This window comes from Tamandua tetradactyla, chromosome 12, assembly GCF_023851605.1.
Source record: "Tamandua tetradactyla isolate mTamTet1 chromosome 12, mTamTet1.pri, whole genome shotgun sequence".
In the NCBI taxonomy this organism is placed as follows: Eukaryota; Metazoa; Chordata; class Mammalia; order Pilosa; family Myrmecophagidae; genus Tamandua; species Tamandua tetradactyla.
In genome coordinates, this window is record NC_135338.1 from 100,453,940 (window position 1) to 100,479,422 (window position 25,483).

The 25,483-nt window shown below is 46.8% G+C and overlaps 1 protein-coding gene and 1 pseudogene across 7 annotated transcripts in view; one reads left to right on the top strand and one right to left on the bottom strand.

Annotated features, from left to right (window-relative positions):
- The first annotated feature begins 3,860 nt into the window (after nt 1–3,860).
- SH3GL3 (SH3 domain containing GRB2 like 3, endophilin A3) overlaps nt 3,861–25,483 on the top strand; it is a 131,682-nt gene continuing 110,059 nt past the window's right edge. For 5 of the 7 annotated variants that reach the window (XR_013160783.1, XM_077124337.1, XM_077124341.1 and 2 more), the window contains exon 1: nt 4,716–4,845. Coding sequence is in view for 4 of the 7 variants with exons in the window: in XM_077124337.1 (XP_076980452.1) it covers nt 4,801–4,845 (45 nt within the window). In the remaining 3 variants the exon portion in view is untranslated. Of the gene's footprint in view, nt 4,001–4,715; nt 4,846–25,483 lie in introns of those variants that run through there. The other 2 variants (XM_077124338.1, XM_077124343.1) reach the window with 2 other exon arrangements.
- Nucleotides 10,576–24,678, bottom strand: LOC143652718 (kelch domain-containing protein 9 pseudogene; annotated as a pseudogene).

Here is a 25,483-nt window from a genome sequence, read left to right on the forward strand (position 1 = left end):
CTGATATGTGTAAAGTAAAATAGAAAGCAAAAAGCCACAAATAGAACAAATTATGTTACTTTCTACAGATGAAAGGTCCAATCCACAAGGAAGATGAGTGTGTCATATATACCCAAAGACAGAATAAAAAGATTTAAAGCTCAACTCCCAAATACAAGGTAAACAGACAATATCATGACAGCAGCAACAGCCTGTCGTATAGATGAAGCAGAAAAAAAAATTGGGAAACTGAGCATTTGAACAATAAACTCAAAAGACTTGATGCATGAGATATGCAATGGGATACTATTTTTTTTAAGCCAGACTAATTAGTTTAATAATCCTTAATTTTTAAAAAACCCTTTTTTTTTTGGCTTTTAAAAAGGAGAATTTATTAAGTTGCAAGTTTAGGGTTCTAAGGCTGTGAAAATGTCCAAATTAAGGTATCCAGGAAAGATACTTTGTTTCAAGAAGGCCAGTGTTTCTCTCTCCACTGCAAAGGCACATGGTGACATCTATTAGCTTTCTCTCCAGGCTTCTTCAACGGCTTCCCCAGGCCTCTGTCCATTCTGTTGGCCCTGGCGTCTCTAAAGCTTTTTCCAAAATGGTTCCCTTCCCTTATCCCTGTCTCCCCGTCCATGCACCCCTGACGGCTCTGGGCCTTTGTCTGGAAGTGGCCGTGTGAGGCTGTTTGCAGTAGCTGGCCAGTCTCTGGTTCTCTCCATCTCAATTCTTCTGCCTTTCCAACCAGGGCCTCCCTGTGTGAGGTTGAAGACCCTCCCCAGGTCACTTGCACCCTAGAATTGCCCTCCTGGTCTTTTTTTCTGTCCCTTCTCTAGCTGTTCTTTGGAGCAGGGGTGAGCTCAACCTATCCTATTCTATGGTCTTTCCCGGGATTCTGAAGCACTCATTTGTGAGCTTCCTGCCCCAGCCCCACCTGCTCACACACACGGAGTGAGTGCCTCTCTACAGAACCAGTGACAAGGGCTGTAAATGCTCTCTGTACTAAACAGCTGGGCTAAGCCCAAGGCAGAACGATGCCGGTGCATTCTAGCACAACTCTGTGCCTGGGACGGGCCAGAGGAGGCGAGAGCCAAGGAGTACAGGAGACTGAGAATGCTCGGGCCTCTCCTGGAGCATGACCCATCTGTCCAGAGTGCCAGAGACAGCCAAGGGGTCCTCCTTGTCGCTAGCTGTGAAGATCAGCAAAAGCCCAAAGACCGCTCATTTGCAGTAAAGCTGCTGTGCCTCATGCTCTCCCCAGCACTCATCAGCTTCTGCCCTGGGGACAGTCTCTGTCAAACAGCCCGGGGCACTTGGTGCCCCCCACCTAAACAGGGGGGAGGCGACAGGCCGCTGGGTGGTTGGACGGGCGATGGTGATGTGAAGGGCAGGTCTTGAGCTGGTGCTGCTTGGTGGCACCAAGTAGCATGAGTTTGAAGTCTCCCTCCGAGCCAGGAGCTGCTGTGGAGTACAAGGCTCCTGTTACAGACAGGCACGAAAATCATCGCAGCCTAGGAACTGAGGATGCCTGTCCTTTCGAGTCTGCACGGTACATTTACAAAATGTAACATAATAAGCTATGCAGAAAAACATGAAGACACCTTAACAGTAGTACTATGTTGAAAACTAATATATAATGGATAAAAGAAATCAAATCACCTAGAAGAAAATTTTTTATTATCCTAGTAACATTTGGGTCAAAGAGGAAATGAAAACCAATTACATATATCTGAGTCAACCCCAGAGAGCCTCTTCTGTTGCTCAGATGTGGTCTCTCTCTAAGCCACCTTAGCAGGTGAACTCACTGCCCTCCCCCTGCATGAGACAGGACTCCCAGGGGTGTAAACCTCCCTGGCAACGTGGGACAGAAATTCCAGAATGAGCCAGGACCCGGCATCATGGGATTGAGAAAAGCTTCTTGACAAAAAGGGGGAAGATATAAATGAGACAACATAAAGTTTCAGTGGCTCAGAGATTTAGACAGAGTCGAGAGGTTATCCTGGAGGTTATTCTTACGCATTATATAGCTATCCTTTTTAAGTTTATGGTGTATTGGAGTAGCTAGAGGGAAGTACCAGAAATTGTTGTGCTGTGTTCTAGGAGCCTCGATTCTTTAAGACGATTGTTTAAAGATATAATGTCTACAATGTGACTGTGATTGTGAGAACCTTGTGTCTGATGCTCCTTTTATGCAGGGTATGGACAGATGAGTAAAAAAAAAAAAAGGATAATAAATAATGGGGGAAAGGGATAAAATAAATTGGGTAGATTGAAATACTAGTGGTCGATGAGAGGCAGGGGTAAGGGGTATGGATGTATGAGTTTTTTCTTTTTCCTTTTTCCTTCTTTTTCTGGAATGATGCAAATATTTTAAAAATGATCATGGTGATGAATACATAACTATGTGATGATATTGTGAGCCACTGATTGTACACCATGTATAGACTGTGTGTGAAGATTTGTCAATAAAAATATTTAAAAAAAAATAAAAAAAGAAATCATGGAGGCAAAAAAAATCCTAACAAACTGCAATTACAAGTTTATTTAGAAAAAAAAAGAGCTATATTATCTGCAAAAATAAGGTGTGAAACCAAAGTCATACTCAGAAGGAAAATTTGTTTTATATGTGCTGATTAAAAAAAAGAAAGAATAAAAATAAACAAACCACATATTCAACTAAAGAGACCCAAATAAACTTGAGCATACTGGGCACTTGTTGCTGCTGTTTTTTAGGTAAGTATTGTCGGTTGCCCAGCACCTGCATCTTCTATAGCAGGGACACACGCCGTGGCATGAGCTAAAGCCCGCAGGCCTGGCCCGTCATCTAGACCCGCCACCCGCCGCTCCTGCGGGAACCCTGCCTATGGGGCGACGCCGGGAGAGCGAGGGTAGCGGAGCGCTCACTGACACCCACGCCCAGCGCGGGGCCGCCCACCCAGCCCGGCTGCCTCTGCTATGCTGCGGCCGGCGCTGCGGCCCCCACTGCTTGCCCCCGCTGGCCCTCCCTCCTGAGAACCTCTGCGCTGCCGGATATCCCTCCAATATATTCTTTTTTTAGCATCCATCCATCAGGATCAGTTTCTGTGTAAAAAACCTCAAAGCTGGACTGATCCTCTGAACGAAGCAGAAGCAGGGAAGGTGTAATATTAGAGGCAACAGTAAATCTACGAGAGAGAGTCTACAGCTACAATGAATACATTCAAAGATTGTTTGAAAAAACCAATAAAATTTTGTCTAACCACTGAAAAAAAAACCAAGATAAGTACTTTTTACAAAGATAAAAAGTATATACAAAAGATTCTGAAGCTGAAAAATTATGAAACTGAGCTACAGTTCTACACTTGATTAAACTAACCAAAGTGGGGAAACTTGAACTACTAACATGGAAGAACTGCAAAAAAGTTGTTCCAAAAATCACCTGCTTCCAAAGGCCAGAAAACCTTGCTGGTTTGGGGGAAATTCCTTCAGATCTACGCTCTTTAAACCACTGGTGAACATGGGGGAAGGCAGAGGAGAACTTCTCCATGCAGTCCCCAGGCCAGCCTGGGGAGACCGCCACTCCCAGGCCAGCCCCTCTGCCTGAGGGGTGCGGTTTCCCTGCGCTGGAGCCTGTTCGGAGTGGGCTTTAGGCTGTTGTGTGGACAGGCCACCTTGCCGGCCACTGCCACCCAGCTGTCACCACCCCTACCTCCACCTGCGGCCGATGCCAGCCCTTCCTCAGCCAAACCTAAGCCCTCGCCACATTGTCCTAGTCAGACCTCACAGTGGCCACCCTCACCGGGCCACCAGGTCACACGTTTTCTCCCACACCTGAATGACAACACTGTGGGCATCGTCTCCAGCAGAATCCTCACTGTGATGAAGTCAGGGCCAGGGCCTTGGAAGTGGCTGGGAGCCGGCAGTGGCAGTGCTGCACCAGGGCGCCTGGACACAGGACAGAGGTGTTTACTAGGGAAACAAGGCCCCTGGTCACCCCGGACTGGCCGGCTGAGAGTCCAGAAAGAGAAGCTTCTTTCTTGTAGGTGGAGACTGAGGGAGGAGGGTGGCTGTTTTCAGTGCTAGCAGCTGAGTTCTAGGTCTTGGGGCCGTGAGACAGCGGGGAGCTCAGATTCAGCGCGGACGCAGACCTGCTGGGTCCACCTGCTCACGCCCGTCGCCGCGCGTCCCGGCCAGGCCCGGGGCCCGCAGTGCCCGGCAGGGACAGCTCTTAGCGCAGGAACCCGTGGGCGCGGCGCTCCCAGGAGGCCAGCAGCGACCAGAAAGGGCTGCCTGCGCAGACTGTGCCCTCAGCATGGTGTGGGGAGCGGGCCCGCCGCCCCGGCCGCCCGGGCCGCCCCCTCCAGGCGCATGCCCCTCGCCCGCGCCTTTCCCTAGGCTCTCTCCAAGCATCCCATCCTTAACACCCCGACCGCCCACAGGCGCCCGAGGAAGGGGCGCGCGAGTCCCAGCTGCGTAAGGGGGAGGTCCCTGTGCCCCTACAAGATAGTCGAAGCCGGTGCACGCGTCCTGCGCCCCGCACTTAGGCGGGCGTGGTCCCGCTCCCAGGCTCCCGCCCGGGCCCCGCGCTCACCCCCGCGCGCGCAACCTCCGCGCGCTCCACGCAACAATGGGGCGGGGGCGGCGGGCGCCTCATTTGCATGCGGCCGCGGCTTGACCAATGGGCTGCGCCGGGCCCGAGCGCGGGCTTGCGATCCGTGCGCGCGTGGAGGCTGACAGCGGCCGCGCGGGGGAGGCGGGCGCGGACCCAGCGCGGGGACCCGCCAGGGCGCCGCTCTCCCAGCGCGTGCGACCCCAGCGGCCCCGCCCGACGCCGTCGCGATGTCCATGTCCGGGCTGAAGAAGCAGTTCCACAAGGCCAGCCAGGTAGGGCCGGAGGGCTGAGGGGTCGCGGCTGCGCCCCGAGCTGCGGGTCGTGGGGCTCTGCTTCCCGGGGGGCCTCGCTCTTTGGCTCAGTTTCTTCCCGCGCAGGAGTCCCGGCCGCTGTCCTGGGCGCCTCCGTTCCAAGCCCTGGCTCGATTCCCGGCCACTGGGAATCTGAGGGGTCCCGCCTGGAGAGACGGTGGCGCCCCGCGGCCTGGGGACTGTGCTCCGTTCGTCTCCCCGACCCGCGCTTGGTCAGGGACGGCGACCCGTGCGGCCCCCCAGGCCCACCCCCACGCCGCCCGCCCTCGGCTGGGGCCCCGGGCGCCCCAGGGCACGTCGTGCCCCCTTTGGGTGGCCGCGCGGGCACTGGTGGCTCCAGGGACGCGGTGGACTTGGCGCCGGGTTCAGCTGGGCCAGAGGCTGGGCACCCGGCACTAGCCCTCGCAGAGCTGCTTGGTGGGGAGACGCGGAAACCTACACGCAAGCAGTGCATCAGCTGCTGGCCACAGCACAGAGGGTGGCAGGGAAAGCTTCCCGGAGGAGGAGTCAGTTGAGGACTAAGTATAAGGAGGAGCCCTGACCGGGGTATAGAGAAGCTGTGCTGCAAGCCGAGCCGAGGGAGCAGGAAAGGAGGCCGGGAGGCAAGAAATTGATGTGTGTGCTTAACGGGTGGTGGGCTGGAAAGGGGGTGCGACAGTGTTGAGGACCAGCACATTTGTATTCAAGATTGAGGCTCCTGCGGCCACGGCAGTTCACATTATAAAATCTGCCTTCACTCACCCACCTATCTGTTGATCCACCCAACCGCCCCGCCACCCCCAGTTTTGCCGGAACCAGCATGGCAGCTCCATTCAGAATCCATGTTTGTGGCGCGATCTCATCCCGCTGCGCCGCAGGTTAGCCCCTGCAAAGGGGGTGGGTTAGAGGCCTCCCTTCTGGTCCCTGAACCAGGCGCTGCTGCCCCTCACCCACACCTGTCCCCAGAGGAGACTAGGGAATGCCCAGTTTGTAGCTGGGGGCCCTGGGTGGATAAGGAGCCTTAACCCACGGGTGGGAAGGGAGTAGGTGGGGGAGTGGGAAGACGCTTCTGCTGCGTGTGGGCACTTGAGGCATCTGGGGAATATTCCCATGTCCCTGGCCTGGGGGCTGGTGCATAGCTGACCTGGACTTGTTCAGGGGGTAAGGCCAAGATTGGAGCTACAGATTTTTGGGTGTTTCCAGCCTAAATAGAAATTTAAATATATATGCATGGAGAAGAATAGGAAATGCACAGCGGGCTAAATGCAGACCCCAGGAGTGCCGGCGCTAGGGACAGCATTTAGCCCAGTACTTGTTGAACAGTGGCCACTCAAATATTTGTTGAACAGATGATTTCTGTTCCTGGGGTAGTTCCGAGAATGAGTCCCCTCCTCAGCAGTGGCAGGGAAACTAGCCTCCTATTTTGGAAAACATTTTCTAGGAGCAAATCCTAGAACGAATGGCTGAAATTCTAGGAAGCGTTGGCACTGGAAAAATACTGTGCTGGTGATGAAGCAGTTTTACCCATAATAAGTCCATTGAAACAAAACGAACAGAGGATCTCATTTAGCCTTTTTTTGCATAAGCTTAAGGACTTGTGATTTTATCTGAAATGAAAGACATCACACATTCTCTCTGGGCTGGCAATCCATTATTGTGGTTGAAAAGCCCAGTAGATAAGTTTTCATCTGTTCTAGAAGTCTTTCTAAGAAATCTTGTAATGCAACAGGTTTGGTGGAGAAATTAGACAGGATTTAATATAATAAGGAGCATGGTCATAAAAAATGCCAGATGTTCTTTTCAGACAACCTTCTAACACTGGGTTTTAGTTCACGTGCAACTTGCCCAGGGTCGGTGGCAGGGGAGTCCCGAGTGATGTCAGAGGCTGAGCAACCCCCGGGCCCAGGCTCTGCCTCTGGCCAGCTCTGTGATTTGTCTTGACTTTGGCCTTCTCTTTGCACAGTGATTTAGAGGGTCTAAAAGGAATATTCCTGTTCTAGAATTGGTTGTGATTATGGCTGCACAGCTCTGTAACGTACTGAAAACCATTGCATTGTGCACGTTAAGTGGGTGAATTGTATGGTATGCGGGTTATATTCCAGTTGTCCCGGTTCTGAAATTTTTAAGTGATTCACTTTTACAGATAAGCGAACAGGACCGTGACAAACCGAGAAGGTTCTTCTCCGTGATAGGCAAGATAAAATTACTCGTAATCTCCTGGTTCTCTAGCCCTTGGTATCTGACCAATCTCTGAGAAAAATTCCCTGTAAACCGAGTGGGTCATGTGGCACTTTGGCAGCACGTGGAGACCAACAGGATAGGATGAAATAAAGCCAAATTAGAAGAGTATAAATTGAGTTCATAACAACATTTAATGAACTCTTTGCTGCAGCAGTTTGGACTAGAACCCAACTTTCCAGAGTTTTTAATTAAATACTTTTTTCTCTGGACAAGAATTTTTAATAGAGCTTGTTCTAGTTTGCTAGCTGCTGGAATGCAATATACCAGAAATGGAATGGCTTTTAAAAGGGGAATTTAATAAGTTGCTAGTTTACAGTTCTAAGGCTGAGAAAATGGCTCAATTAAAACAAGGCTATAGAAATGTCCAATCTAAGGCATCCAGGGTAAAATACCTTGGCTCAAGAAGGCCGATGAAGTTCAGGGTTTCTCTCTCAAGTGGAAGGGCACATGGTGAACACAGTCACAGTTTCTCTCTCATCTGTAAGGGCACATGGCAAACACGGCATCATCTGCTAGCTTCCTCTCCTGGCTTCCTGTTTCATGAAGCTCCCCGGAAGGCATTTTCCTTCTTCATCTCCAAAGACTGCTGGCTGGTGGACTCTGCTTCTCATGGCTATGTTATTCCACTCTGCTCTCTCTGAATCTCCCATTCTCCAAAATGTTTCCTCTTTTATAGGACTCCAGAAACTTCTCAAGACCCACCCAAATGGGTGGAGACATGTCATCACCTAATCCAGATTCACAACCACTCTTGACTAAATCACATCATCCAGGGAGATGATCTGATTACAGTTTCAAACATACAGTATTGAACAGGGATTATTCTACCTTTATGAAATGGGATTTTGATTAAAACATGGCTTTTCTAGGGGATATACATCCTTTCAAACCAGCACAAAACTGTTGGCTTTTCTACTGGTAGGAATGCAGTTTGAGCTATTAGAAACAAATACAAATAGTTCCTAGAGAGCATTGTGGTTTCTTGTTAAATAATGTGCCTGGTCAATAAAACTATAACACAATGATTACATTAGCGTTTCCATTTATTGATTTGTTTTCTTTCCTGCTTATTCATAGTAATTTCACTTGACTGAACTTCTCTCTGGACTGCCACCTTCTTTTCCTTTCTGGACTTCCTTGCTTTCAAGGGCCCGTCCTCCAAATCCCATAAAAGACCAGAAACAGTTTTCTTCTTTCCTTTTTTTCTACTGCTCCCCCCAGACTGTCTAGTGATGACACTGCTGGGTCACAGTCCATGTTACACCCACGGCTTTTGGCCCTTATGTAGCAGTGACCTTTCGCCTGCCTTGTGATCCAGCCACACAGTTGGGAACGGGAAGCCCCTAAGCAGGCTTTTTTGTGACTTTCCCCCTTTCTCTTTTAATGCATTAACCAGAAAAATGATGAGAGCCCATCAGGGGTGCCCACTTGCTCCCAGTACTGACTGGCTGCCCAGCTGGCCATTTATGGGCAAACTCGGCACGGAAGGATATTCTTTGTGAATTACGAGGTCTTTAGGGAGGCGATGAATGTATCTTGTTTCAGTTTCTAACTAGAGAGAAAGATGAAAATGCACTTTGCAAAATCCATAATGATTTATTTTTATCTCTTAGATGCATCTGAAAACATATTAAGGCTAAAACACTTTTGTTCCTTTCCGTGCAGATTGCTTGATTAAATAATCCATAAATCTGTGAGTTAGGGTGCTAGGGTAGATGTTCGAACCAAATTGAGTTTCATCTTTTTAATATCTGAAGGTGTAACATAATCCAGACATTTCTTACCACAGGTGACTGACTTGTTCTCTATAAAGTAAATATAATCAGGGTATTATTTGGAACTTGATTAGAAAATACATTGAAGGCAAAGATTTTTTTTTTTTTGCTATTGTTTCAGATTAGTTTCTCAGCTTTATTAGCAAATAGGATGCAAATTATATTTGCCAAAGTTAAGGGCGCTGTGTGTGAAATCTTTAAAGGGTGAGTTAGGGTGATCATGTCTGTTTGGGGAGCTATTACTGGGAGTTTTATCAGTAGAATAGCAGGTCAATAAACAAAACTGATGCGCGACTTTAATTGGCTAAGTAGCAGGTGAATGTATTTTGGAGATTTTACATCAGCAAAATGTGTAGGAAGTTAAGAGTTTGCTTTTCAGTCCAGACCTGGGGAAGTGGGGAGTGGCGGCAAGATCTGGAGACAGCACCAAGAAGGGACCAGGGGGGCCTGGCTGCAGCTTCGCCCAATGCAGTCCCCTTGGAAATGCTCCCCAGTGGCCTGTGCAAGTCCCACGGCCATTCCCACATGTGTTTTTCTGTTGCACCAGCAGCCGGGGACCTTCCTGAGCCCGTGGGTGTTGTTCCTTCTGACTTTTCTTCTAATCCATAGCAGGCTGGTGTGTGCCCTGGGGCGCTGGCTCCATTTTCCTAGAACACTGGTGCCACCGAGCCCTTGGCCTGTGCAATTTGCCCCTCAGCGGTGAGGCGGCTGCTTTTTCAGGCTGGGTGGCTTGAATCTTGGGTCATATCTTGTCAGCCACATCATGGTTTTTAATTCCTTCTGGACCACAAATTCAAAAGTCCGAGGGAGCTAATGTGCAAACAGATGCCCCTCTACTTTTGCTCGTGCAGCGATAGATGAAACACCTCCGGCTGTCTCTCCACTCGGCTTTGCGCCCCAACTCTTCTCCTTTCTCAGGGATTTCGTTCCTGTCACTGTGCTTCTCTTCTGCTTTGTTTTCTTCTCTGCTGGATCACACCGGCACACAGGCATGCTCTCCAGTGTCTCCAGTCCTGAAAAAGGGAAGAACAACTTCCCCGTAGTCTCAGACCCCACCCCCTGCCCCGTCCTATTTCTCCTCATCAATACCCAGCAAAATTTCTTGAGGCAGCTGTTGATTGCCCCTTGATCTACTTCCTTATAACCCCTTGTCTTCTCAGTGCAGCCCGCTTGGCTCTCTTCCACTGCTCTCAGACTCTTGTCGAGGTCTCGGGTGACCTCCTTATCCCCCTGAACTCTCAGCAGCGTCTGACCCCATAGACTGCTGGCTTCTCTACGTTGGCTCAGTTTTCAGTCCTCAGTGGCCGTTCCTTCAATCTCCATTGATGCCTCCTTCTCCTCCCCTTGACCTGTTAATCCTAGCGCATGCTGGACCTTTGCATGCTCCCAAGAGCCTTATCCAGTCTCATGGGTTTGCACACAAGGTAAACATCGACTGGTCTCTAAATTACATTTCTAGCGAGCTGCTTCTCCTGACTAGACTCACAGCTCTAACTGTCCGCATCTCCTCTCCCCTTGGATATTTAAAAAGTATTTAAACTTCAATGTCCAAATCTGAATTCTTAATTCCTTCTACCCCGACCTGGTTTTCCTCTGGCTTCTGTTTCAGTCAACGGCACCACCAGCTCTGCTCAGCTGTCCAAGTAAAACCAAACCAGACAAAAACCAGGGCTCGTATGAGATGCTTTTCTTTTCCTCATCCCCGTTCATCAGCAAGCTCTTCCTCTTGCTCCTGCTTTCCAAGTGTGCCCTCAGTCCCTGCACTTCTTCCGTCCTGGGCCACCATTGCTTCTTGCCCACAGGTCTGCAGTAGCCTCCTGACCACTTTCCAGAACCTCATTCTTACCCAGCTACAACCCATTTTCCCACAGCGGCTACGCTGTGTTCGAGCAGTGTAGCTCAGATCACGTCATTCCTCTGGGTCATCCTTCCTGTCATCCACTGGTCTCCATTACTTCCATTTGCGTTCAGGATAAAACCCAAACTCCCTGCTCCGGCCTGTGAAGCCTCACATGCTTTGGCCTCTCCCATCATCCCTCTGCGGTGTCCATCCACACTGCCCTCTCCTTATTCCCGAGGTGCCTTCCCACCTCGGGGTCTCTCCCGTAGCTGTTCCCCCAGCCTAGCCTGTCTCTCCCCTTGGTCTTTGCTGGGTGGCCCCTTCCGGTCAGTTAGATCCCAGTGCATGTTAAAGGTCACCCCTTGGGAGGGGTCTTCCCTGACCACCCCATTAAATAGACACAAGCCCTGAAACCTTCACCCCGCTTCCTCCGGTGATAACATTTTGCAAACCTAAAGTGTTGTAACCAGGGTATTGACACATCGATGCAGTCAGGATACAGGATATTTGTTGGATGTGTGGTTTTGCAAATGTTTTCTCCCAGTCCTCAGCTTGTCTCTTTATCCTCTTAACTGGGCCTTTCATGGAGCAAAGCTTTTTAATTTTGATGAAATCTAATTTATGAATTTTTCCTTGTATGGATTATGCTTTTGTTGTCAAGTCTGAAAACTCTCTCCTTAGTCCTGGATCCTAAAGATTTTCTCATACATTATTATCTAAAACTTTTGTACTTAACCTGTGGTCTGTTTTAATTTTTCGTAAGGTTTTAGTTTAAATTTTTTAGTTCTTAGTTTTTTTTTGTGTGTGTGTCTATGGATATCTTCTTGCTCCAGGACCATTTGGCCTTCGTGGAAAAGGCTATTTTTCCTCTACTGAATTGCTTTTGCAACTTTGTCGAAAAATCAGTTGTGTGTATTTGTGTGGGTCTATTTTGGGTTCTCCGTTCTGTTCCACTGACCTCTGTGTCTGCCTCCAACAGTATGACCCGGTTTGGGTGACTGCAGCTGTATGAGGAGCTTTGCAATTAGTACACTTATTCTCTCTTCTTTCTTCCTTTATAAAACTCATTTTAGCTATTTTAGTTCCTCTGCCTTCCCATATATGTTTTGGAATAATCTTGTCTATATCTATAAAAATATTGTTGGTATTTTGATAGGAATTACACTAAACTGGTATATTGTTTTGGGGCGAATTGATACTGTTGCTATGTTAAGTCTTCCAATCCATGGACATGGTATATCTCCATGGATTTAGGTATTTGAATTTATCAGCATTTTGTAGTTTTCAGCATACAAGTCCTCTACACGTTTCATTGGATTTGCACCTAAGTATTTCATGCTCTTTAAAAAGTAATTATAAACTCCTGACAATGAATACTTCAGGACCAAGTAGCTTCACTGTGTATATTACCAAACATTCAAAGAAGAGTCAACACCAATCCTGCTCAGACACTTCCAAAAAATTGGAGAACATGACTTAATTCATTGTATGAAGCCAGTGTCACCTTAATAGCAAAACCAGATAAAGACATCACAAGGAAAGAAAATCACAGATTAATGTTCCTTATGAATATAGATGCAGAAATTCTCAACTAAATCCCAGTAAACTGAATCAAAGAACACATTAAAAGGATTATACACCATGACCAAGTGGGGTTTAGCCCTAGATTTCAAGGGCAGTTCAACATAAAAAAACCAATTAACATAGTATGCCGTGGTAATGGAATGAAAGGTTAAAAAAAACACACGATCAGCTCAGTTGCTACAGAAAAGGCATTTGAAAACTCCAGCACCTTTTCTTGATAAAAACAGTCAGAAAACTGGGGATAAAAGGGAACTTCCTCAAGATATGGTCTGTTGAATTATGTATCCTAGAAAAGAAACACGTTCTTCATGTTAATTCATTCCTATGGGTGTGAACCTTTGTAAATAGGATCTCCTGACCGTGCTTTTAGTCGATGTGTGGCCAGCTGAGTGGGGGTGGAGCTTCGCCCCGTTACTGGAAGCCACTGGGGAGGAAAGAAGCCGGAAGTTAATGGAACCTGGAGAGAAAGAAGAGAACGTCCCTGTGATGGTGAAGTCGTGTGTCTGCTTGGCCGAGTGATGGTGTCTGGTTGTTTGGTCAAGCTATCACTGGCCTGGATTGTTACTGTGAGGATATTTCATGGATCTGGATAATCAGTAAGCTGATTGCGTCTGACTGATTACATCTAACCACTGGTGAACCAGCTAGGAACCAAGGAGCTGCCAGCTGTAGTGGGCATGAGCCTCGGGAAGGGGGAATCCGTGGGGGAAATCCCAAATTGGCCTCTGTTGTCCATGTCCATGGGGACTGCAGCGAGATTACAGGGATGCCCTGAAAGTTCCGGGGTGTTGCTAACTGCTTTGCCACAGACAGCAGGACTGCTAAATTTGAGTGAGAAGGAAGGAGACCATCAAGTAGTGGCAGCCTCGCGTGGCCCGTTAGGAGCCGTGCAGGCCATGAAGGCAGAGCAAGTGGCAAAAGCTACTGCATGTCATTTAGCAGAAGATAAAGTAACACCACATTTGCATGCAGCAGTTTCAAAGGCTGCCTCTTTACTGCAAGGAATTCACACTCAATTGTGTCATTATCACTTTGTTTTAGATTTAGCTAATTCTTTCTTTAGTGCTCCTTAAATAAGGCTGGCCAACCTTCTTCCACCTTCACCTGGAAAGGAGAACCAAAGACTCTCACCATGTTGCCACAAGGCTGTTTACATAACCTGACCATCTGCTGTGGTCTCGTGGCGAAGGATTGGGCTAAATGGAAAAATCCCACAAGTATAACTCTGTTTTACTATATTAATGATGCCATGTTAGCAGTAACTCTTTTTCAGAACTAAAAGAAGCCTCAGGCTCATGGCTGTCTCACCTGGAGAGTCAGGGATAAGCCATTAATTGCCACAAATGGCAATGCTTTGGCTGCTGTATCAAATTCTTAGGTGTTGTATGGTTGCGTGAGACAAAAGTTGTTCCTTCTGCAGTTATTGATAAGGTACGATGTTTTCGTATGCTGCATATGCCAAATTAGGTGGTTGGAAACCTTTTTGTTCCTCACTTAGTCCACATGAAGACCTTTGCATATGCTGGTTAGAAAGGCTGTACTTGGAAATGGGAAGGTCTTCAGTAGGCTGCTTGTGAAAAAAGCAGAAAAGGCAATAGCATAAACACAAGTACTGGGGGGCACGGAGTCAGACCCGCCCTGTCAATTGGACGTGGCCAGCACTGACACTGGCTTTGAGAGTGGTCTGTGGCAGAGGCAACATTCTAAACAAATGCCTCTTGGCTTTTGGTCACAATTATGGAAAGGGGCAGAACTGAGATATAGTCCCCTGGAAAAGCAATTGTGTGCTGCATATAATGTCTTCCTGCAAGTGGAGGGACTCAAGCTAAGATGCCCAGTCACCTTGAAAATGGCCATCCCTATTCAGGGGTGGATAACTGACAGCTTCTAAGCCACACTCTGGCAGTGCCCAACTGAGCACACTGACCGAAAGCAAAGCCTACCGGCTGCAGTGCATGGTACTCGGGTACCATGCCTGAGTCTTCTCGGTATACTGATAGATCTGCTAGTGGGCAGCCTCTTGTAAGGAAGGCCGTGGCAGGACAACCCAATACCGACGCTATATGGTGGAAACGGCTCTGTGCAGAGCAGTCGGTGGGCTAAGTTAAGGCAGTATGGATAATGATAGCGCGTAAACCAGGAGATGCACGATCTCTACCAACAGCTGTGCTGTGTACAAAGGCCTTAGGACCTGGAAGGCAACCTGGAAGCAGGAACAATGGACTGTCATAGGTCGTCCCTTCTGGGACAGGAATTGTGGAAAGACACTTGGGACACCTGCCAACAATCAGCGTTTCTGCTGCCAATCACGGGCCAGCAGCCAGTGGACGTTACTGGAGAGAGCCCTTCCTGCTTCCTGCACCAACCACATAAGCTACCACACCAGAAGCATGTTGGCTGGTCACAAATCCTGGTGACCTGGGTGGCAAGAGGACTACATCAGTTCCCTTCTGCTCTCGAAGGGGGCGCGGTATGCTTTTACTGCCGTGGACACGACTCAGGACTACTGCTGGTTTTCCCGGTGGGAAGGCAAAACGAGGTGCTGCGGGCCAATGTTTGGAGAAAGGGAGCACTCCGTAAGAAGCACTTACCCAGACAGACAGTGACGGGGGGACCCTTTCACTGGGCAGACAGCCCAAACCCGGACCATGGGTCAGGACTCCATGTGGACATTCCATCTGCCCTACAATCTCACAGGGGCAGGCCTTACTGAAAGAACGGATGATCTGTTAAAGGAACAGCTAAAAGATCAGAGGCCTTGCAACAGTCCACTGGGAAACTTTATTGGGCCTTAACTGGCTTGAATGTGATGCCTGAGGCTGCAGCCCCAGCTCCTATTGAGATGCTAATGAAAGGACTGAGAATACAAATTAAAGGGCCAGCTGCTTTACAGCCTAAAAAGGAGGAATAATAATAATTTGTTGTTGCCTATGCAAATAGGGGAAAATGTGAGATCCTTTGACCTTAGTGCTGGCCTAGGCAGCCGCTAGTTGGGAAGTAGGAGTCACCTAAAGTGTTGTAATCCGACCTTCATTTAAAATCTTTGTTACCAATCCAGGACTTCCTGTTCCCACGGGAGCCTTATGGATGACTATGTGACCCTCCTTGTGCCTAGACTAATGATTGATGCCATGGTGTAGGACTTTCAGAATCTGCAAGGGGAAAATATCTGATATTTAAACCTCCTCACTGTGTTCCTCTGCCTGGTGTACCTCGTTGTCACCCAGCGGGGCTCTAGCGTGTCCACTGTTAGGTCAGCAGGGATAACCTCTTACTGTTCCCCATGAACATCTTTCTTTCTGCCCAGAGCATCCTAGTAAGCACCTTCCTATTTATGAGGAATGTTGTCCTTTATTTTATTTATTTATTTTTGTACTGTCCTTGCCTGGTTTTGGTATCATGGTATTACTGGCTTTATAAAATGAATTGAGAAATAGTCCTTCCTCTTTTATTTTCTGGAGGAGATTGAGTTGAATTAGTGTTAATTCTTCTTTAAATATTTAGTGGAATTTTCCAGGGAAGCGATATGGGCCTTGAGATTTCTCATTTGGGATATTTTTAATTACAAATTCAATTTTCTTAACAGTTACAGAACTATATTCAAATTATTTATTTCACATTGTTAGTTTGTGCTTTTTGAGGAATTGGTTTAATTTCATCTAAGTTTTCAGATTTTAGTGTGGAGAGTTGTTCATAATATTCTCTTATCCTTTTTCTTGCCCCATGATTGAAATTTAATAAGCATTTGGGATAAGGCAGATAACTCTGGTGAAAATACTTTATGGGTTTGCAACAAAACAGAGGGGGTATATCTTGGCACTATTCTTTAAACAAAGAGGTCTAGGCTGCAAAACTGGACTGGCTGTCCTGCCGCACTTCACCCAAACCCCCAGCCAGGTAAAGCTGGTCGCTCCAAGGGCAGGTGCAATGGCTGAAATGCTTTAGCCCAAGGTCTGCACATGGGGAGTGGAACCATAGAGAAGGATTCCTGTAGTATCAGAGCTGTAGAGGTCATTGCAGATGGTGTCTCTGGCTCTGGTCAAGACTTTCTCCACCAAACAGCACAGAGAGGGGCACCCCCAGAGCACAAGTGATGCCACATCCCCAGGGCCCCTGCTGGACCCCTGACCACTGCTCACACGCCCTGCAAGCTATTCCAGCAAAGGAGCAGGCACAGATGGTTCCTCCTTCATCTCCCAGTCCCCAGCTACTTTTGATTCTGCTAAGTTGCAACCCCTGAAGAGCAATAGCTGATGATATGGGTGGGTCCAGGGCTTTGAAATGGGCGAACCTGTGTCCTGAGCATGAGGCTGTCAGGCAGCCCACTTCCTGGTCACAGTAGGTGTGGGCGCTAGGGTCCAACCTGAATATGTAGATACTTTCATAGCATCACTGGTGCAGGTACTGCCGTCTCCTGCCCACAGCTCTCTGTTGGAGAGGTGGGTGCAAGTGTGACTACTAAGGCAGCAGAGGGGCAGTTGCCGGGACCGTGATCCATGCCTCCCACCCTCCGTGCTCCTTGTTCAGGGCAGCTCCTGTGCTCAAGCTGTGTGACTGGCCCCGCCACCCACTGCGCCTGCCCTTCGGTGCTGTGTCCTTGTGGCTGAGCCTTGCACCCCTGCACTGCCTGGCTCCCAGCTGGGGTGAACTCCTGGTGCTACAGCTGGGTTCTCTTGCTCCTCCTGCCAGAAGATAGCCCTCCAAATAGAACCATCCCCGCTGTTTGGTGCATGGAAGGTCTGCGACAGAAGTGTCTTGCTCCATGGCTGCCACACCCCACCCGGTCTAAGGGCACTGCCACTGCCATGGACTCAGGGTAGGAGGGAGGGCTGCAGGGCCCATGGCTCAGAGCTCACTCTCCTATGGGGTCCAGGCATCTCGCCTTCCTTGGGCTTCCCTGGGACAAACCCCCATTATACTTTTTGTGTCTGCAGGGTCTGTAGTAATATCCCCTCTTTGCTGACATTGGTAATTTCTGTCTTCTTTCTTTTTTTCTTAGTCAATCTTTGCTAGAGGTTTGTAAGTTTTATAGATATTTTTAAAGACCCAGCTCTTTGTTTCACTGAATTTTCTCCATTGTTTTTCTGCTTTCCATTTCACTGATTTCTTCTCTTTATTATTTTCTTCCTTCTGCTTGTTTTAGTTTTATTTTGTTCTTTTTGCTAGGTTCTTGAGATGGGGGCTTAGATTATTTGAAGTCTTTCCTCTTTTCTAATATATGCATTTAGTGCTATAAATGTCCCTTTCAACACTGTTAGCTATATCCCACAAATCTTGATAAGTCGTATCTTCATTTTCATTCAATGTATCTTTTAAAATTTCCCCTGAGACTTTCTCTGTGATACACTGTGTTTTTTTTTAGAATTGTGTTGTTTAGTTTCCATGTATTTGAAGATTTTCCTGCTATACTTGTGTTATTGATTTAGGGTTTGATTCCAGTGTGCTCGAGAACACAGTCTGTATGATTTCAGTTATTTAAAATTTGTTAAGGATTATTTTATGGCCCAGGATATGGTCAATCTTAATATACATTCTGGAGGTATCTGGTTTTGTTGGGTAGTAGTCTATAAATAGTGATTAGATCCTGTGGGTTAATAGTATTGTTGAGTTATTTTATATTCTTACTGATTTTCTGTCTAGTTCTATTAATTGTTGAAAGAAGTCTCCAACAATAATTGTGAATTTGTCTATTGCTTTCAGTTCTATCAGTTTTCCTTTGCATAATTTGCTCCTCTGTTTGGGGTATGCACATTTAAGATTTCCACTTCTACTTGATGGATGTACCCTTTTATCAACATATAATGGCTCCCACTGTTTTTGCAATTTTCTTTGGTCCAAAGTCTACTATATATATGATATTAATATAGCTAATAGTGCTTTTGTTGATTGTTTGCATGATGTATCCTTTTCTATCATTTTGCTTTCAACCTGCCTATGTAATTTATTTAAAGTGAATTTCTTATAGACAATATATAATTGAGTTATGCTTTTTCATCTGTTCTGCCAATTTCTTTTTTAATTGGGGTGTTAGAGATTGAATCATGACTCCCAAAAAAGGCATGTTTCTATCTCAACCCCTGGTCCTGTGGGTGTGAACTAATTTGTGAATAGGATCTTTGAAGGTGTTATTAGTTAAGGTATGCCCAAACTAAGGGAAGATGGACCTTAAGCCAATATGGCTAAAGTTGTAATAAGCAAAGGAAATTAAACATGGAAGGTGAAGCCACAGAGAGCAGCTAGAAACTGAAAGTCAATGGAACTCAGAGGACAAAGGAAAATATATTGCATGCCATGTGATAGAAAAGCCAAGGAACCCAAAAATTTCTGTGTAGCTAGAAGATACTGACTCCAGGAAGAAGAAGCCTTTTAACCTTTGAAACTGCAAGCCAGTAATTCCCATTGTTAAACCAACCCATTGTATCGTATGTGTTTTGGTAGCTGGGAAACCGAAACAGTATATTTAGGCCATTTACATTTAATGTAATTATTTATATGTTAGGGCCTAAGTCTCCCATTTTATTTGCTTTACTTTTTCTTTCTGTTTTTTTCCTCTTCAGATTACTTTAACATTTAACAGAATTCCATATATTGTATTTTTTTATATATTGTGTTTTTGAGTGTGTCTTATTATATATCCCTTTCAGTGGCTGCTCTAGGTATTACTTTATAATAACTTATCACAGACTATGGATGTTATTGCTTTACCAATTTGAGTTAAGTGTAGAAAACTTATCTCCCTTTACATCCCTTTACTCTCCCCCATTTATAATATGATTTTCTTAAATATTTCTTCTACATATATTTAGAAACACCAGTGTTTTTTTTTTTGCTTCAAACATTAAACATAATTTTGTAAACTAAAGAGAGGGAAAGTCTATTGTATTTACACATATTTTGGCTTACTGTGTTTGTTCTTCCTTGCTAATGTGTCAAGTATCCTTTTTTTTTTTTTTAATCGTTTCCTTTTTGTTTAGAGAGTCTCCTTTATCCATCTTTTAGAGTAAGTCTGTTGGTGACAAATTTGCTTGGTTTACCATCATCTGAGGATGTCTTAATTTCTTCATTCCTGAAAAGGGTATTTTCACTTTAGATTTTAGTGTTGATAGTTCTTTTCTTTCTGCACTTCCTTCTGGCCCTCCATGCTTTCTGATAAGAGATCTGGTATAATTCAAATAGTTTTTCCTCTTTTTTGGGTAAAGTATCATTTTTCTCTTGCTGCTTTCAAGATTTCTTCTTCATCTTTAGTTTTTAGAAGTTTGGCTGTGATGTGTCTCTGCATGGATTTCTCTTATTTTCTTCTATTTGGGGTTTGCTCAGCTTCTTGAATCTGTAAGTTTATGTCCTGTGCCAAATTGGGAAGTTTTTCGCCATTAACCCTTTGAGTACTTGTGTTATTTCCAGGTGGGTTGGAAATACATGGTCTCTGCTCAGACGCTGTGGACACCCAAGATAGGAGGGGCTTCCTCTTTCCGGCCACGTGGGAGTGGGAGTTCTGGCTCCCCGCCAGACTTCCACTGTTTCCTCCCGGGTGGGGGATGGAGTCGGAGACAGAACGACAAGCCCCCCACGTGGCCTGTAGGTGCCCTGAGCAGGGCTGCCTCAGAGCCACTGGGAGCTGCCGAAAGTTCCGGCTCTCCACCTGGCCTCCTCGGACATGACCCCAGTGGGGAGGGCACCTCGGTCCTGATGGGGAGATGGCGGGACCCCAGGCTTTGTACTCAGAGTCCTTAGACACCGCCTGGTCAGAGGGTGGGCCCGTCTGGGAGGGCAGACATCTGGGCCCCCCTCACGCCCGGCTGGAGTGGGTGGCTTATGAGGCCGCAGCTCTTCTCTGTGATGTTTGGCTGGAGTAGAGCAGTACTTGTCTAAAGTTTTTCTGTTTTGCTAGACTGTTCCTTCCTGGGCCTTTGGCTAGAGAGAGCCTAGTTTTGTTGTGGCCTCGTTTGTTTGCAACCATTGACGTTTTTGGGTATCCGACTTCTTCAGCTGCTAGTCTGGGAAATATGAAGGGGAACAATCAGGAAACGTATCGCTATGTCGTTTCCTGGGTTCTGAGGTCCCTTCTTTCTCGACTTTTTGAAGTCTTAGGTTTGCCTCATATGTAAGATCCAGGATTTTTAGACATAGTTGACAGGAGGAACAGGAAATGTTCGTCTGCGCTACCTTCCTAGTCCTCTGTGTTACCCAAGTTAAAACCTCTTCTTAGCAGAGAATACTGTCTGCTCATATATTGTTTATTTGTATTTTACGTATTGTCGTCTTCCCCCATGAGGTCAGTGATCTTGTCCTGTTTAGTCCTTGTGGCATCCTAAGCCCTTCAAATGCTGCCTGGCATGTAGTAGGTTCTCAGTAACTGTTATTTTTGAACGAGCGTTTGGCAGGCAGTGATGGTGGTGAGCGGGAGCCTGGACGAGCTGTTTCTGTTTTCCCCCGGCCCGTTGTTGCCTACATCCTCTTGATCTGGTGGATCTTGTGGGTGAGGTGCTTGAAATCCAGATTTTACATGCAATTTCATAGTTTGAAATATTGGTAATTAATTTAAATTTTAGAAAAGCTGTGCAATCAAAATGAACACGTGTGATGGATTGAAATGGCCCACTGCCAAATGGTTGGCACATTTCCCCTGAAGTCTTAGGTGAGCACGCGGTGCTGGGATGGGCTTATCTGCAGGTCAGCGTCTTCTCAGGTATGAACAATAGAAGGATGGTTCCCCGTCACCCTTGGTGTTGTCAGTTCTTGCCCAGGACGCAACATGGTCTCTGTGGAGATAGCTCCTGTCTTTTTGTCTGGGGATGTAGCTGGAAATCTTGTTGGAAGGCTCACTGGATACAGCTGAACTGAGCATTTTCCCAAATGCTATAGTGAGTCTCTTGGAATGAATTTGGCTGGTGCGGTGTGGAAACCACGGCTGCATCAGGTGGAGGGACAGAGCGATGTCACGTCATGACACAGATTTGACAGTGCTGAGTGGGCAGGGTGGCAGAAGGCTGGCGTTGCCATGAGTGGGCAGCCTGACACGGTGTGGCAAATGCTAGAAAGAAATGAGGTGGAGCTAGTGCTTTGCTTCTGACCCATTTAGGAATATTTGGAAAAGAGGGTACAAGGACCAGCTGGCTTCTAGAACATTGTAAGGCAGCTACAATCCCTTTCCTCCGTGATCCCATTGAGGCTTAACATCTCCTCAGGTTATGTAGCTTAACGAAACAGATTTTAATAAATTGTATATAATTTGCGAATTTTGTTTTAAAGAAACATTAACCGACAGTCTTGAATTTTATCCATGTTGGATCTTTACAATTCAAATTGCTGTCTAGAACCCAACTACTTTTTCCAAGGAAAGACCAGAGTTTTCAATCACATGGACATGTTTCTTTGAGGGTTGATTTCTCTAATTTATCAGTATCAGAGAGTGACATCCTGGCAGGGGTAATGTTGTAAGGTCAGCATGTAATGCAGAAATTCCAAAGAGTAAAAATTACCCATGGAATCCCATAACGTTTCCATAAATAGCGAATTTGGGCCCTGGGCAGTGCAAAAGCTCGTCTAACTCTATAAAGAAGCTAGTATTATGAGCCCCCTTTTAGGATTAAAGTGTGGCAACAGTAAGTAAAATTTGCTCAAAACTTGCAGGATGTAGTCTTGTCAGGATGAAGGGTGAGCCTGTGTAATTCTGAGACAAGTATCTAGCCTCACTGTGACGCCAAATAAGCCCTTGTGTCTGCCAGCCTGTCCCATGATTTTGAGTCTTTCGTCATTCATTTGAGCCAGATGTCTCCCGTTTAGACTCTGTATTCCATGGAGGAACCTAAGCCCAGGGATTGCAGACTGTGGCTCATGGCCAGACATGGCCTGCTGCCTTTTATGTGTGTGTGTGTGTAACCTCTGAACTTAGAACGATTTTTATATTATCTTAACGGTTAAAAAAATAAAAAGTATAATAATATTTCAGGACACATGATTTTATGAATTTCAAATTTCAGTGTCCATAGATAAAATTTTGTTGGAGTACAAGTATGCTCATTTGTTTACATGCTGTCTAAACCTGCTGTTATGCTACAAGGGTCGAGTTGAGTAGTTGTAACAGGGACAGTAAGGCCTGAAATATTTATGATCTGTCCCTTTATAGGAAAAGTTTGTTGAACCCTGCTCTAAACTGTGAGTCTGGGGAATTTTTGTACGGTGGTGTGCCTGTTTCTGAAGCCTTGGTCAAAATGTTAAAAAAGCTTTGAAGGAACACTTTGGTTGTGTGGTTTTCTTGGAGGGTCTCCACTGACGTGAGACTCCTGATTCATCCTGGTGGCCTGGAGAGGCCTCTCTGGGACACGCTCTTATTTTGTAGTCTAGGAGACTCAAGAGCCCAGCAGTTACCTCTTGTAATGCATCCCCAGCCTACATGTACCAGTATCGCCGGGCTGGAGGAGGACGACAACAATGTGTTACTTGGATAAAGAAATAGGGACCCAAGAAGTGCTTTTGGTCTGCACGTCCTGAGGCACTCGGCCATATGCCCCTCACTCGAATTCCTTGCCAAGCAGATGGTGCTAGTGCCGTCTCCCTGCAGGTTCACCCCTCTTCCACCATTCTCCCTTCTTGTTTTAAATTATTCTGACTTCATTTTGCCTTCTCTTTTTTCTTCATTCTGAGAGAGTCCCAGTCTACTTCTCTTGCCAGTTCTCTGTGCGCTTTTCCCAGGGCTCAAAACTGATTCTTGGGGATGATGTCATTTTCGTGTTGCTCTTTCCTCTCTAGCATGTCTTTGATTAAATAGGTATATTTTAATTTGTGAGCTGTGTTCATCATATCTCTTTGAAAGAACTTTGGCTGGTTTTAGCTTTCATTAACCTGAATCAATTTGTACAATATCAGTGGAATGTTTTGGCTTCTATTGGAACAGGAGCGGATCATTTATGTTTACAGGCTTTTCAGAAACTTCATGCAGAAGTGATATTATGTGAACCAGATGGTAACCTTTCAAGTTGCCAGACATGCATATTTTAAAGAAATATGGTGTATTTTATTCCCCTTGGGAGACTTATGGTGGGTTTTTTGGCAATGGAAATGAGCTGAAATCACCATAATTTAGAAATTCCTTGGAGCTTGTCATCAAAATAAGAAATACATCAGAACAGCATAGATGAGGAGCAAATATTATTGGATTTATATAATTTACTTTTTGAGAATGAAAAGTCTCACAAAATTAAGTACAAGAAAGTATAATCCATATGTTTTTATTTATCTAAGGCCACTGATTTGCCCCCTTCGCCTCCTCGGGCAGAGTGAGAGAGGTGGGTGAGTGAGACCGAATGGTGGAGGGTGAGGTTATTAAAATGAGCGCTGCGGTGTGGGGGAAGCTGCTGTGAGAGGACAAAACCTGGGAGACTTGCCCCTGTGCAGATCATGGAAGGGCTTAACCCGTGGGAGAGTGACAGATGGAGTTGCTCCGAGGAGGCTGTTCAGGCTGGTTTAGGTCGGTCATGTTATCTAAGCGGAGAGATTTGAGAGGCAGCAGAGAACACAGGGGCGGAGGCGGCTGGGGCCTCTGCGGGTAATGTAAGAGCGTGAGGGAAGCCAGAGCCTCAGCTGAGGGGAGAGTGGAGCCTGCTTGGCTTCCGTGCAGGTGCACCTGGCTCTGCGACTTTGGGGAAATGACTCTCTGCCTCGTAATTTTCTGACAGGTGCAATGGAGTGAAAACTTCGTGGAGTATGTATTTATATATACATTATTACTGATATGATTATGTGATAATAAATCTTAAACAGTACTTGCTCAATTCTAGCTTTTAGTGTTATGGTGAGGGTGAGAAAACATGTTTCTAACATGCTTTGGACATAATATATGGTTCAGTAAGTGGTAGTATTTATTGTAATCATTTAGCATGGGGGCTGTGTAACACACTGGTGAAGAGTTCGGGTTCAGAATCAGAGAAACCTGACTGGAATCCCAACCCAGCGGTTCAGTGGTTGTGTGCCTTGAGCGTCTCACTTGTTTCCCTAAGCCTCAGTCTCCTCTTCTGTGGGGCTGATAAAAGCTCTGACATGAACTCTCTGCGAGGATTAAATGAGCTAATGCAGGTGAAGTGCTAGGACAGAGCTGACACAGAATGAACTTGCAGTGAACCCCACCTGCTAACTTTCTCAGCTGACCTTGTTGATAGAAAATTAAATTCTGCTCCTTAAAGCAAAAATTGCCTAGCTTTACCCTCAAAATCCAGCTGACCTTGGGAGTGCCCTGTTTGTACCCTGTGAGGATGCTCTTCTGGGCCCCAGTGGGCAGAAGACTTGCCTGGGTGAACTCTTCGGTTTCTCAAACTCTACCTGCTCTTCTGTGACACGCACATTTCCATACTGCATGTAACTAAGTTCTTCACTTCGCATTTTACAGTTGAAGGGCTGTGGTTATCCTCCCGTCTCCTCAAAGGTGGCACATTTGGGATAGCCTGGTGGCACCTGGTGGTTAGAGCCAGAGGGCTTAGGGGCCCGCTGTTTTGGTTCTCTTAGCAGCAGATCGTGAAACAAGGATAACTGTTCTTGGAGGCAACTCTAGAAAACCACAGGGGAGTGAGGAAGAGAAGGAACCAACAAAGAGTGTGCCAGCGAGTCAGTCCCTCCTAGGGCAGCTGGAGCTCAGTCCTGAGGGGAACAGAGAGTGGAAGGGCAGCTGAACTCAGTCCTGCGGGGAACAGTGTGGAAGGGCAGCTAGAGCTCAATCCTGCAGGAAACAGCTTGGAAGGACAGCTGGAGCTCAGTCCTGCGGGGAACAGCATGGAAGGGCAGCTGGAGCTCAGTCCTGTGGGAAACAGCGTGAAAGGGCACCTGGAGCTCAGTCCTGCGGGGAACAGCGTGGAAGGGCAGCTGGAACTCAGTCCTGTGGGAAACAGCATGGAAGGGCACCTGGAGCTCAGTCCTGTGGGAAACAGCGTGAAAGGGCACCTGGAGCTCAGTCCTGCGGGGAACAGCATGGAAGGGCAGCTGGAGCTCAGTCCTGCGGGAAACAGTGTGGAAGGGCAGCTGGAGCTCAGTCCTGCGGGAAACAGTGTGGAAGGGCAGCTGGAGCTCAGTCCTGTGGGGAAACAGAGCGTGGAAGGGCAGCTGGAGCTCAGTCCTGCAGGAAATAGCGTGGAAGGGCAGCTGGAGCTCAGTCCTGTGGGGAAACAGAGTGTGGAAGGGCAGCTGGAGCTCA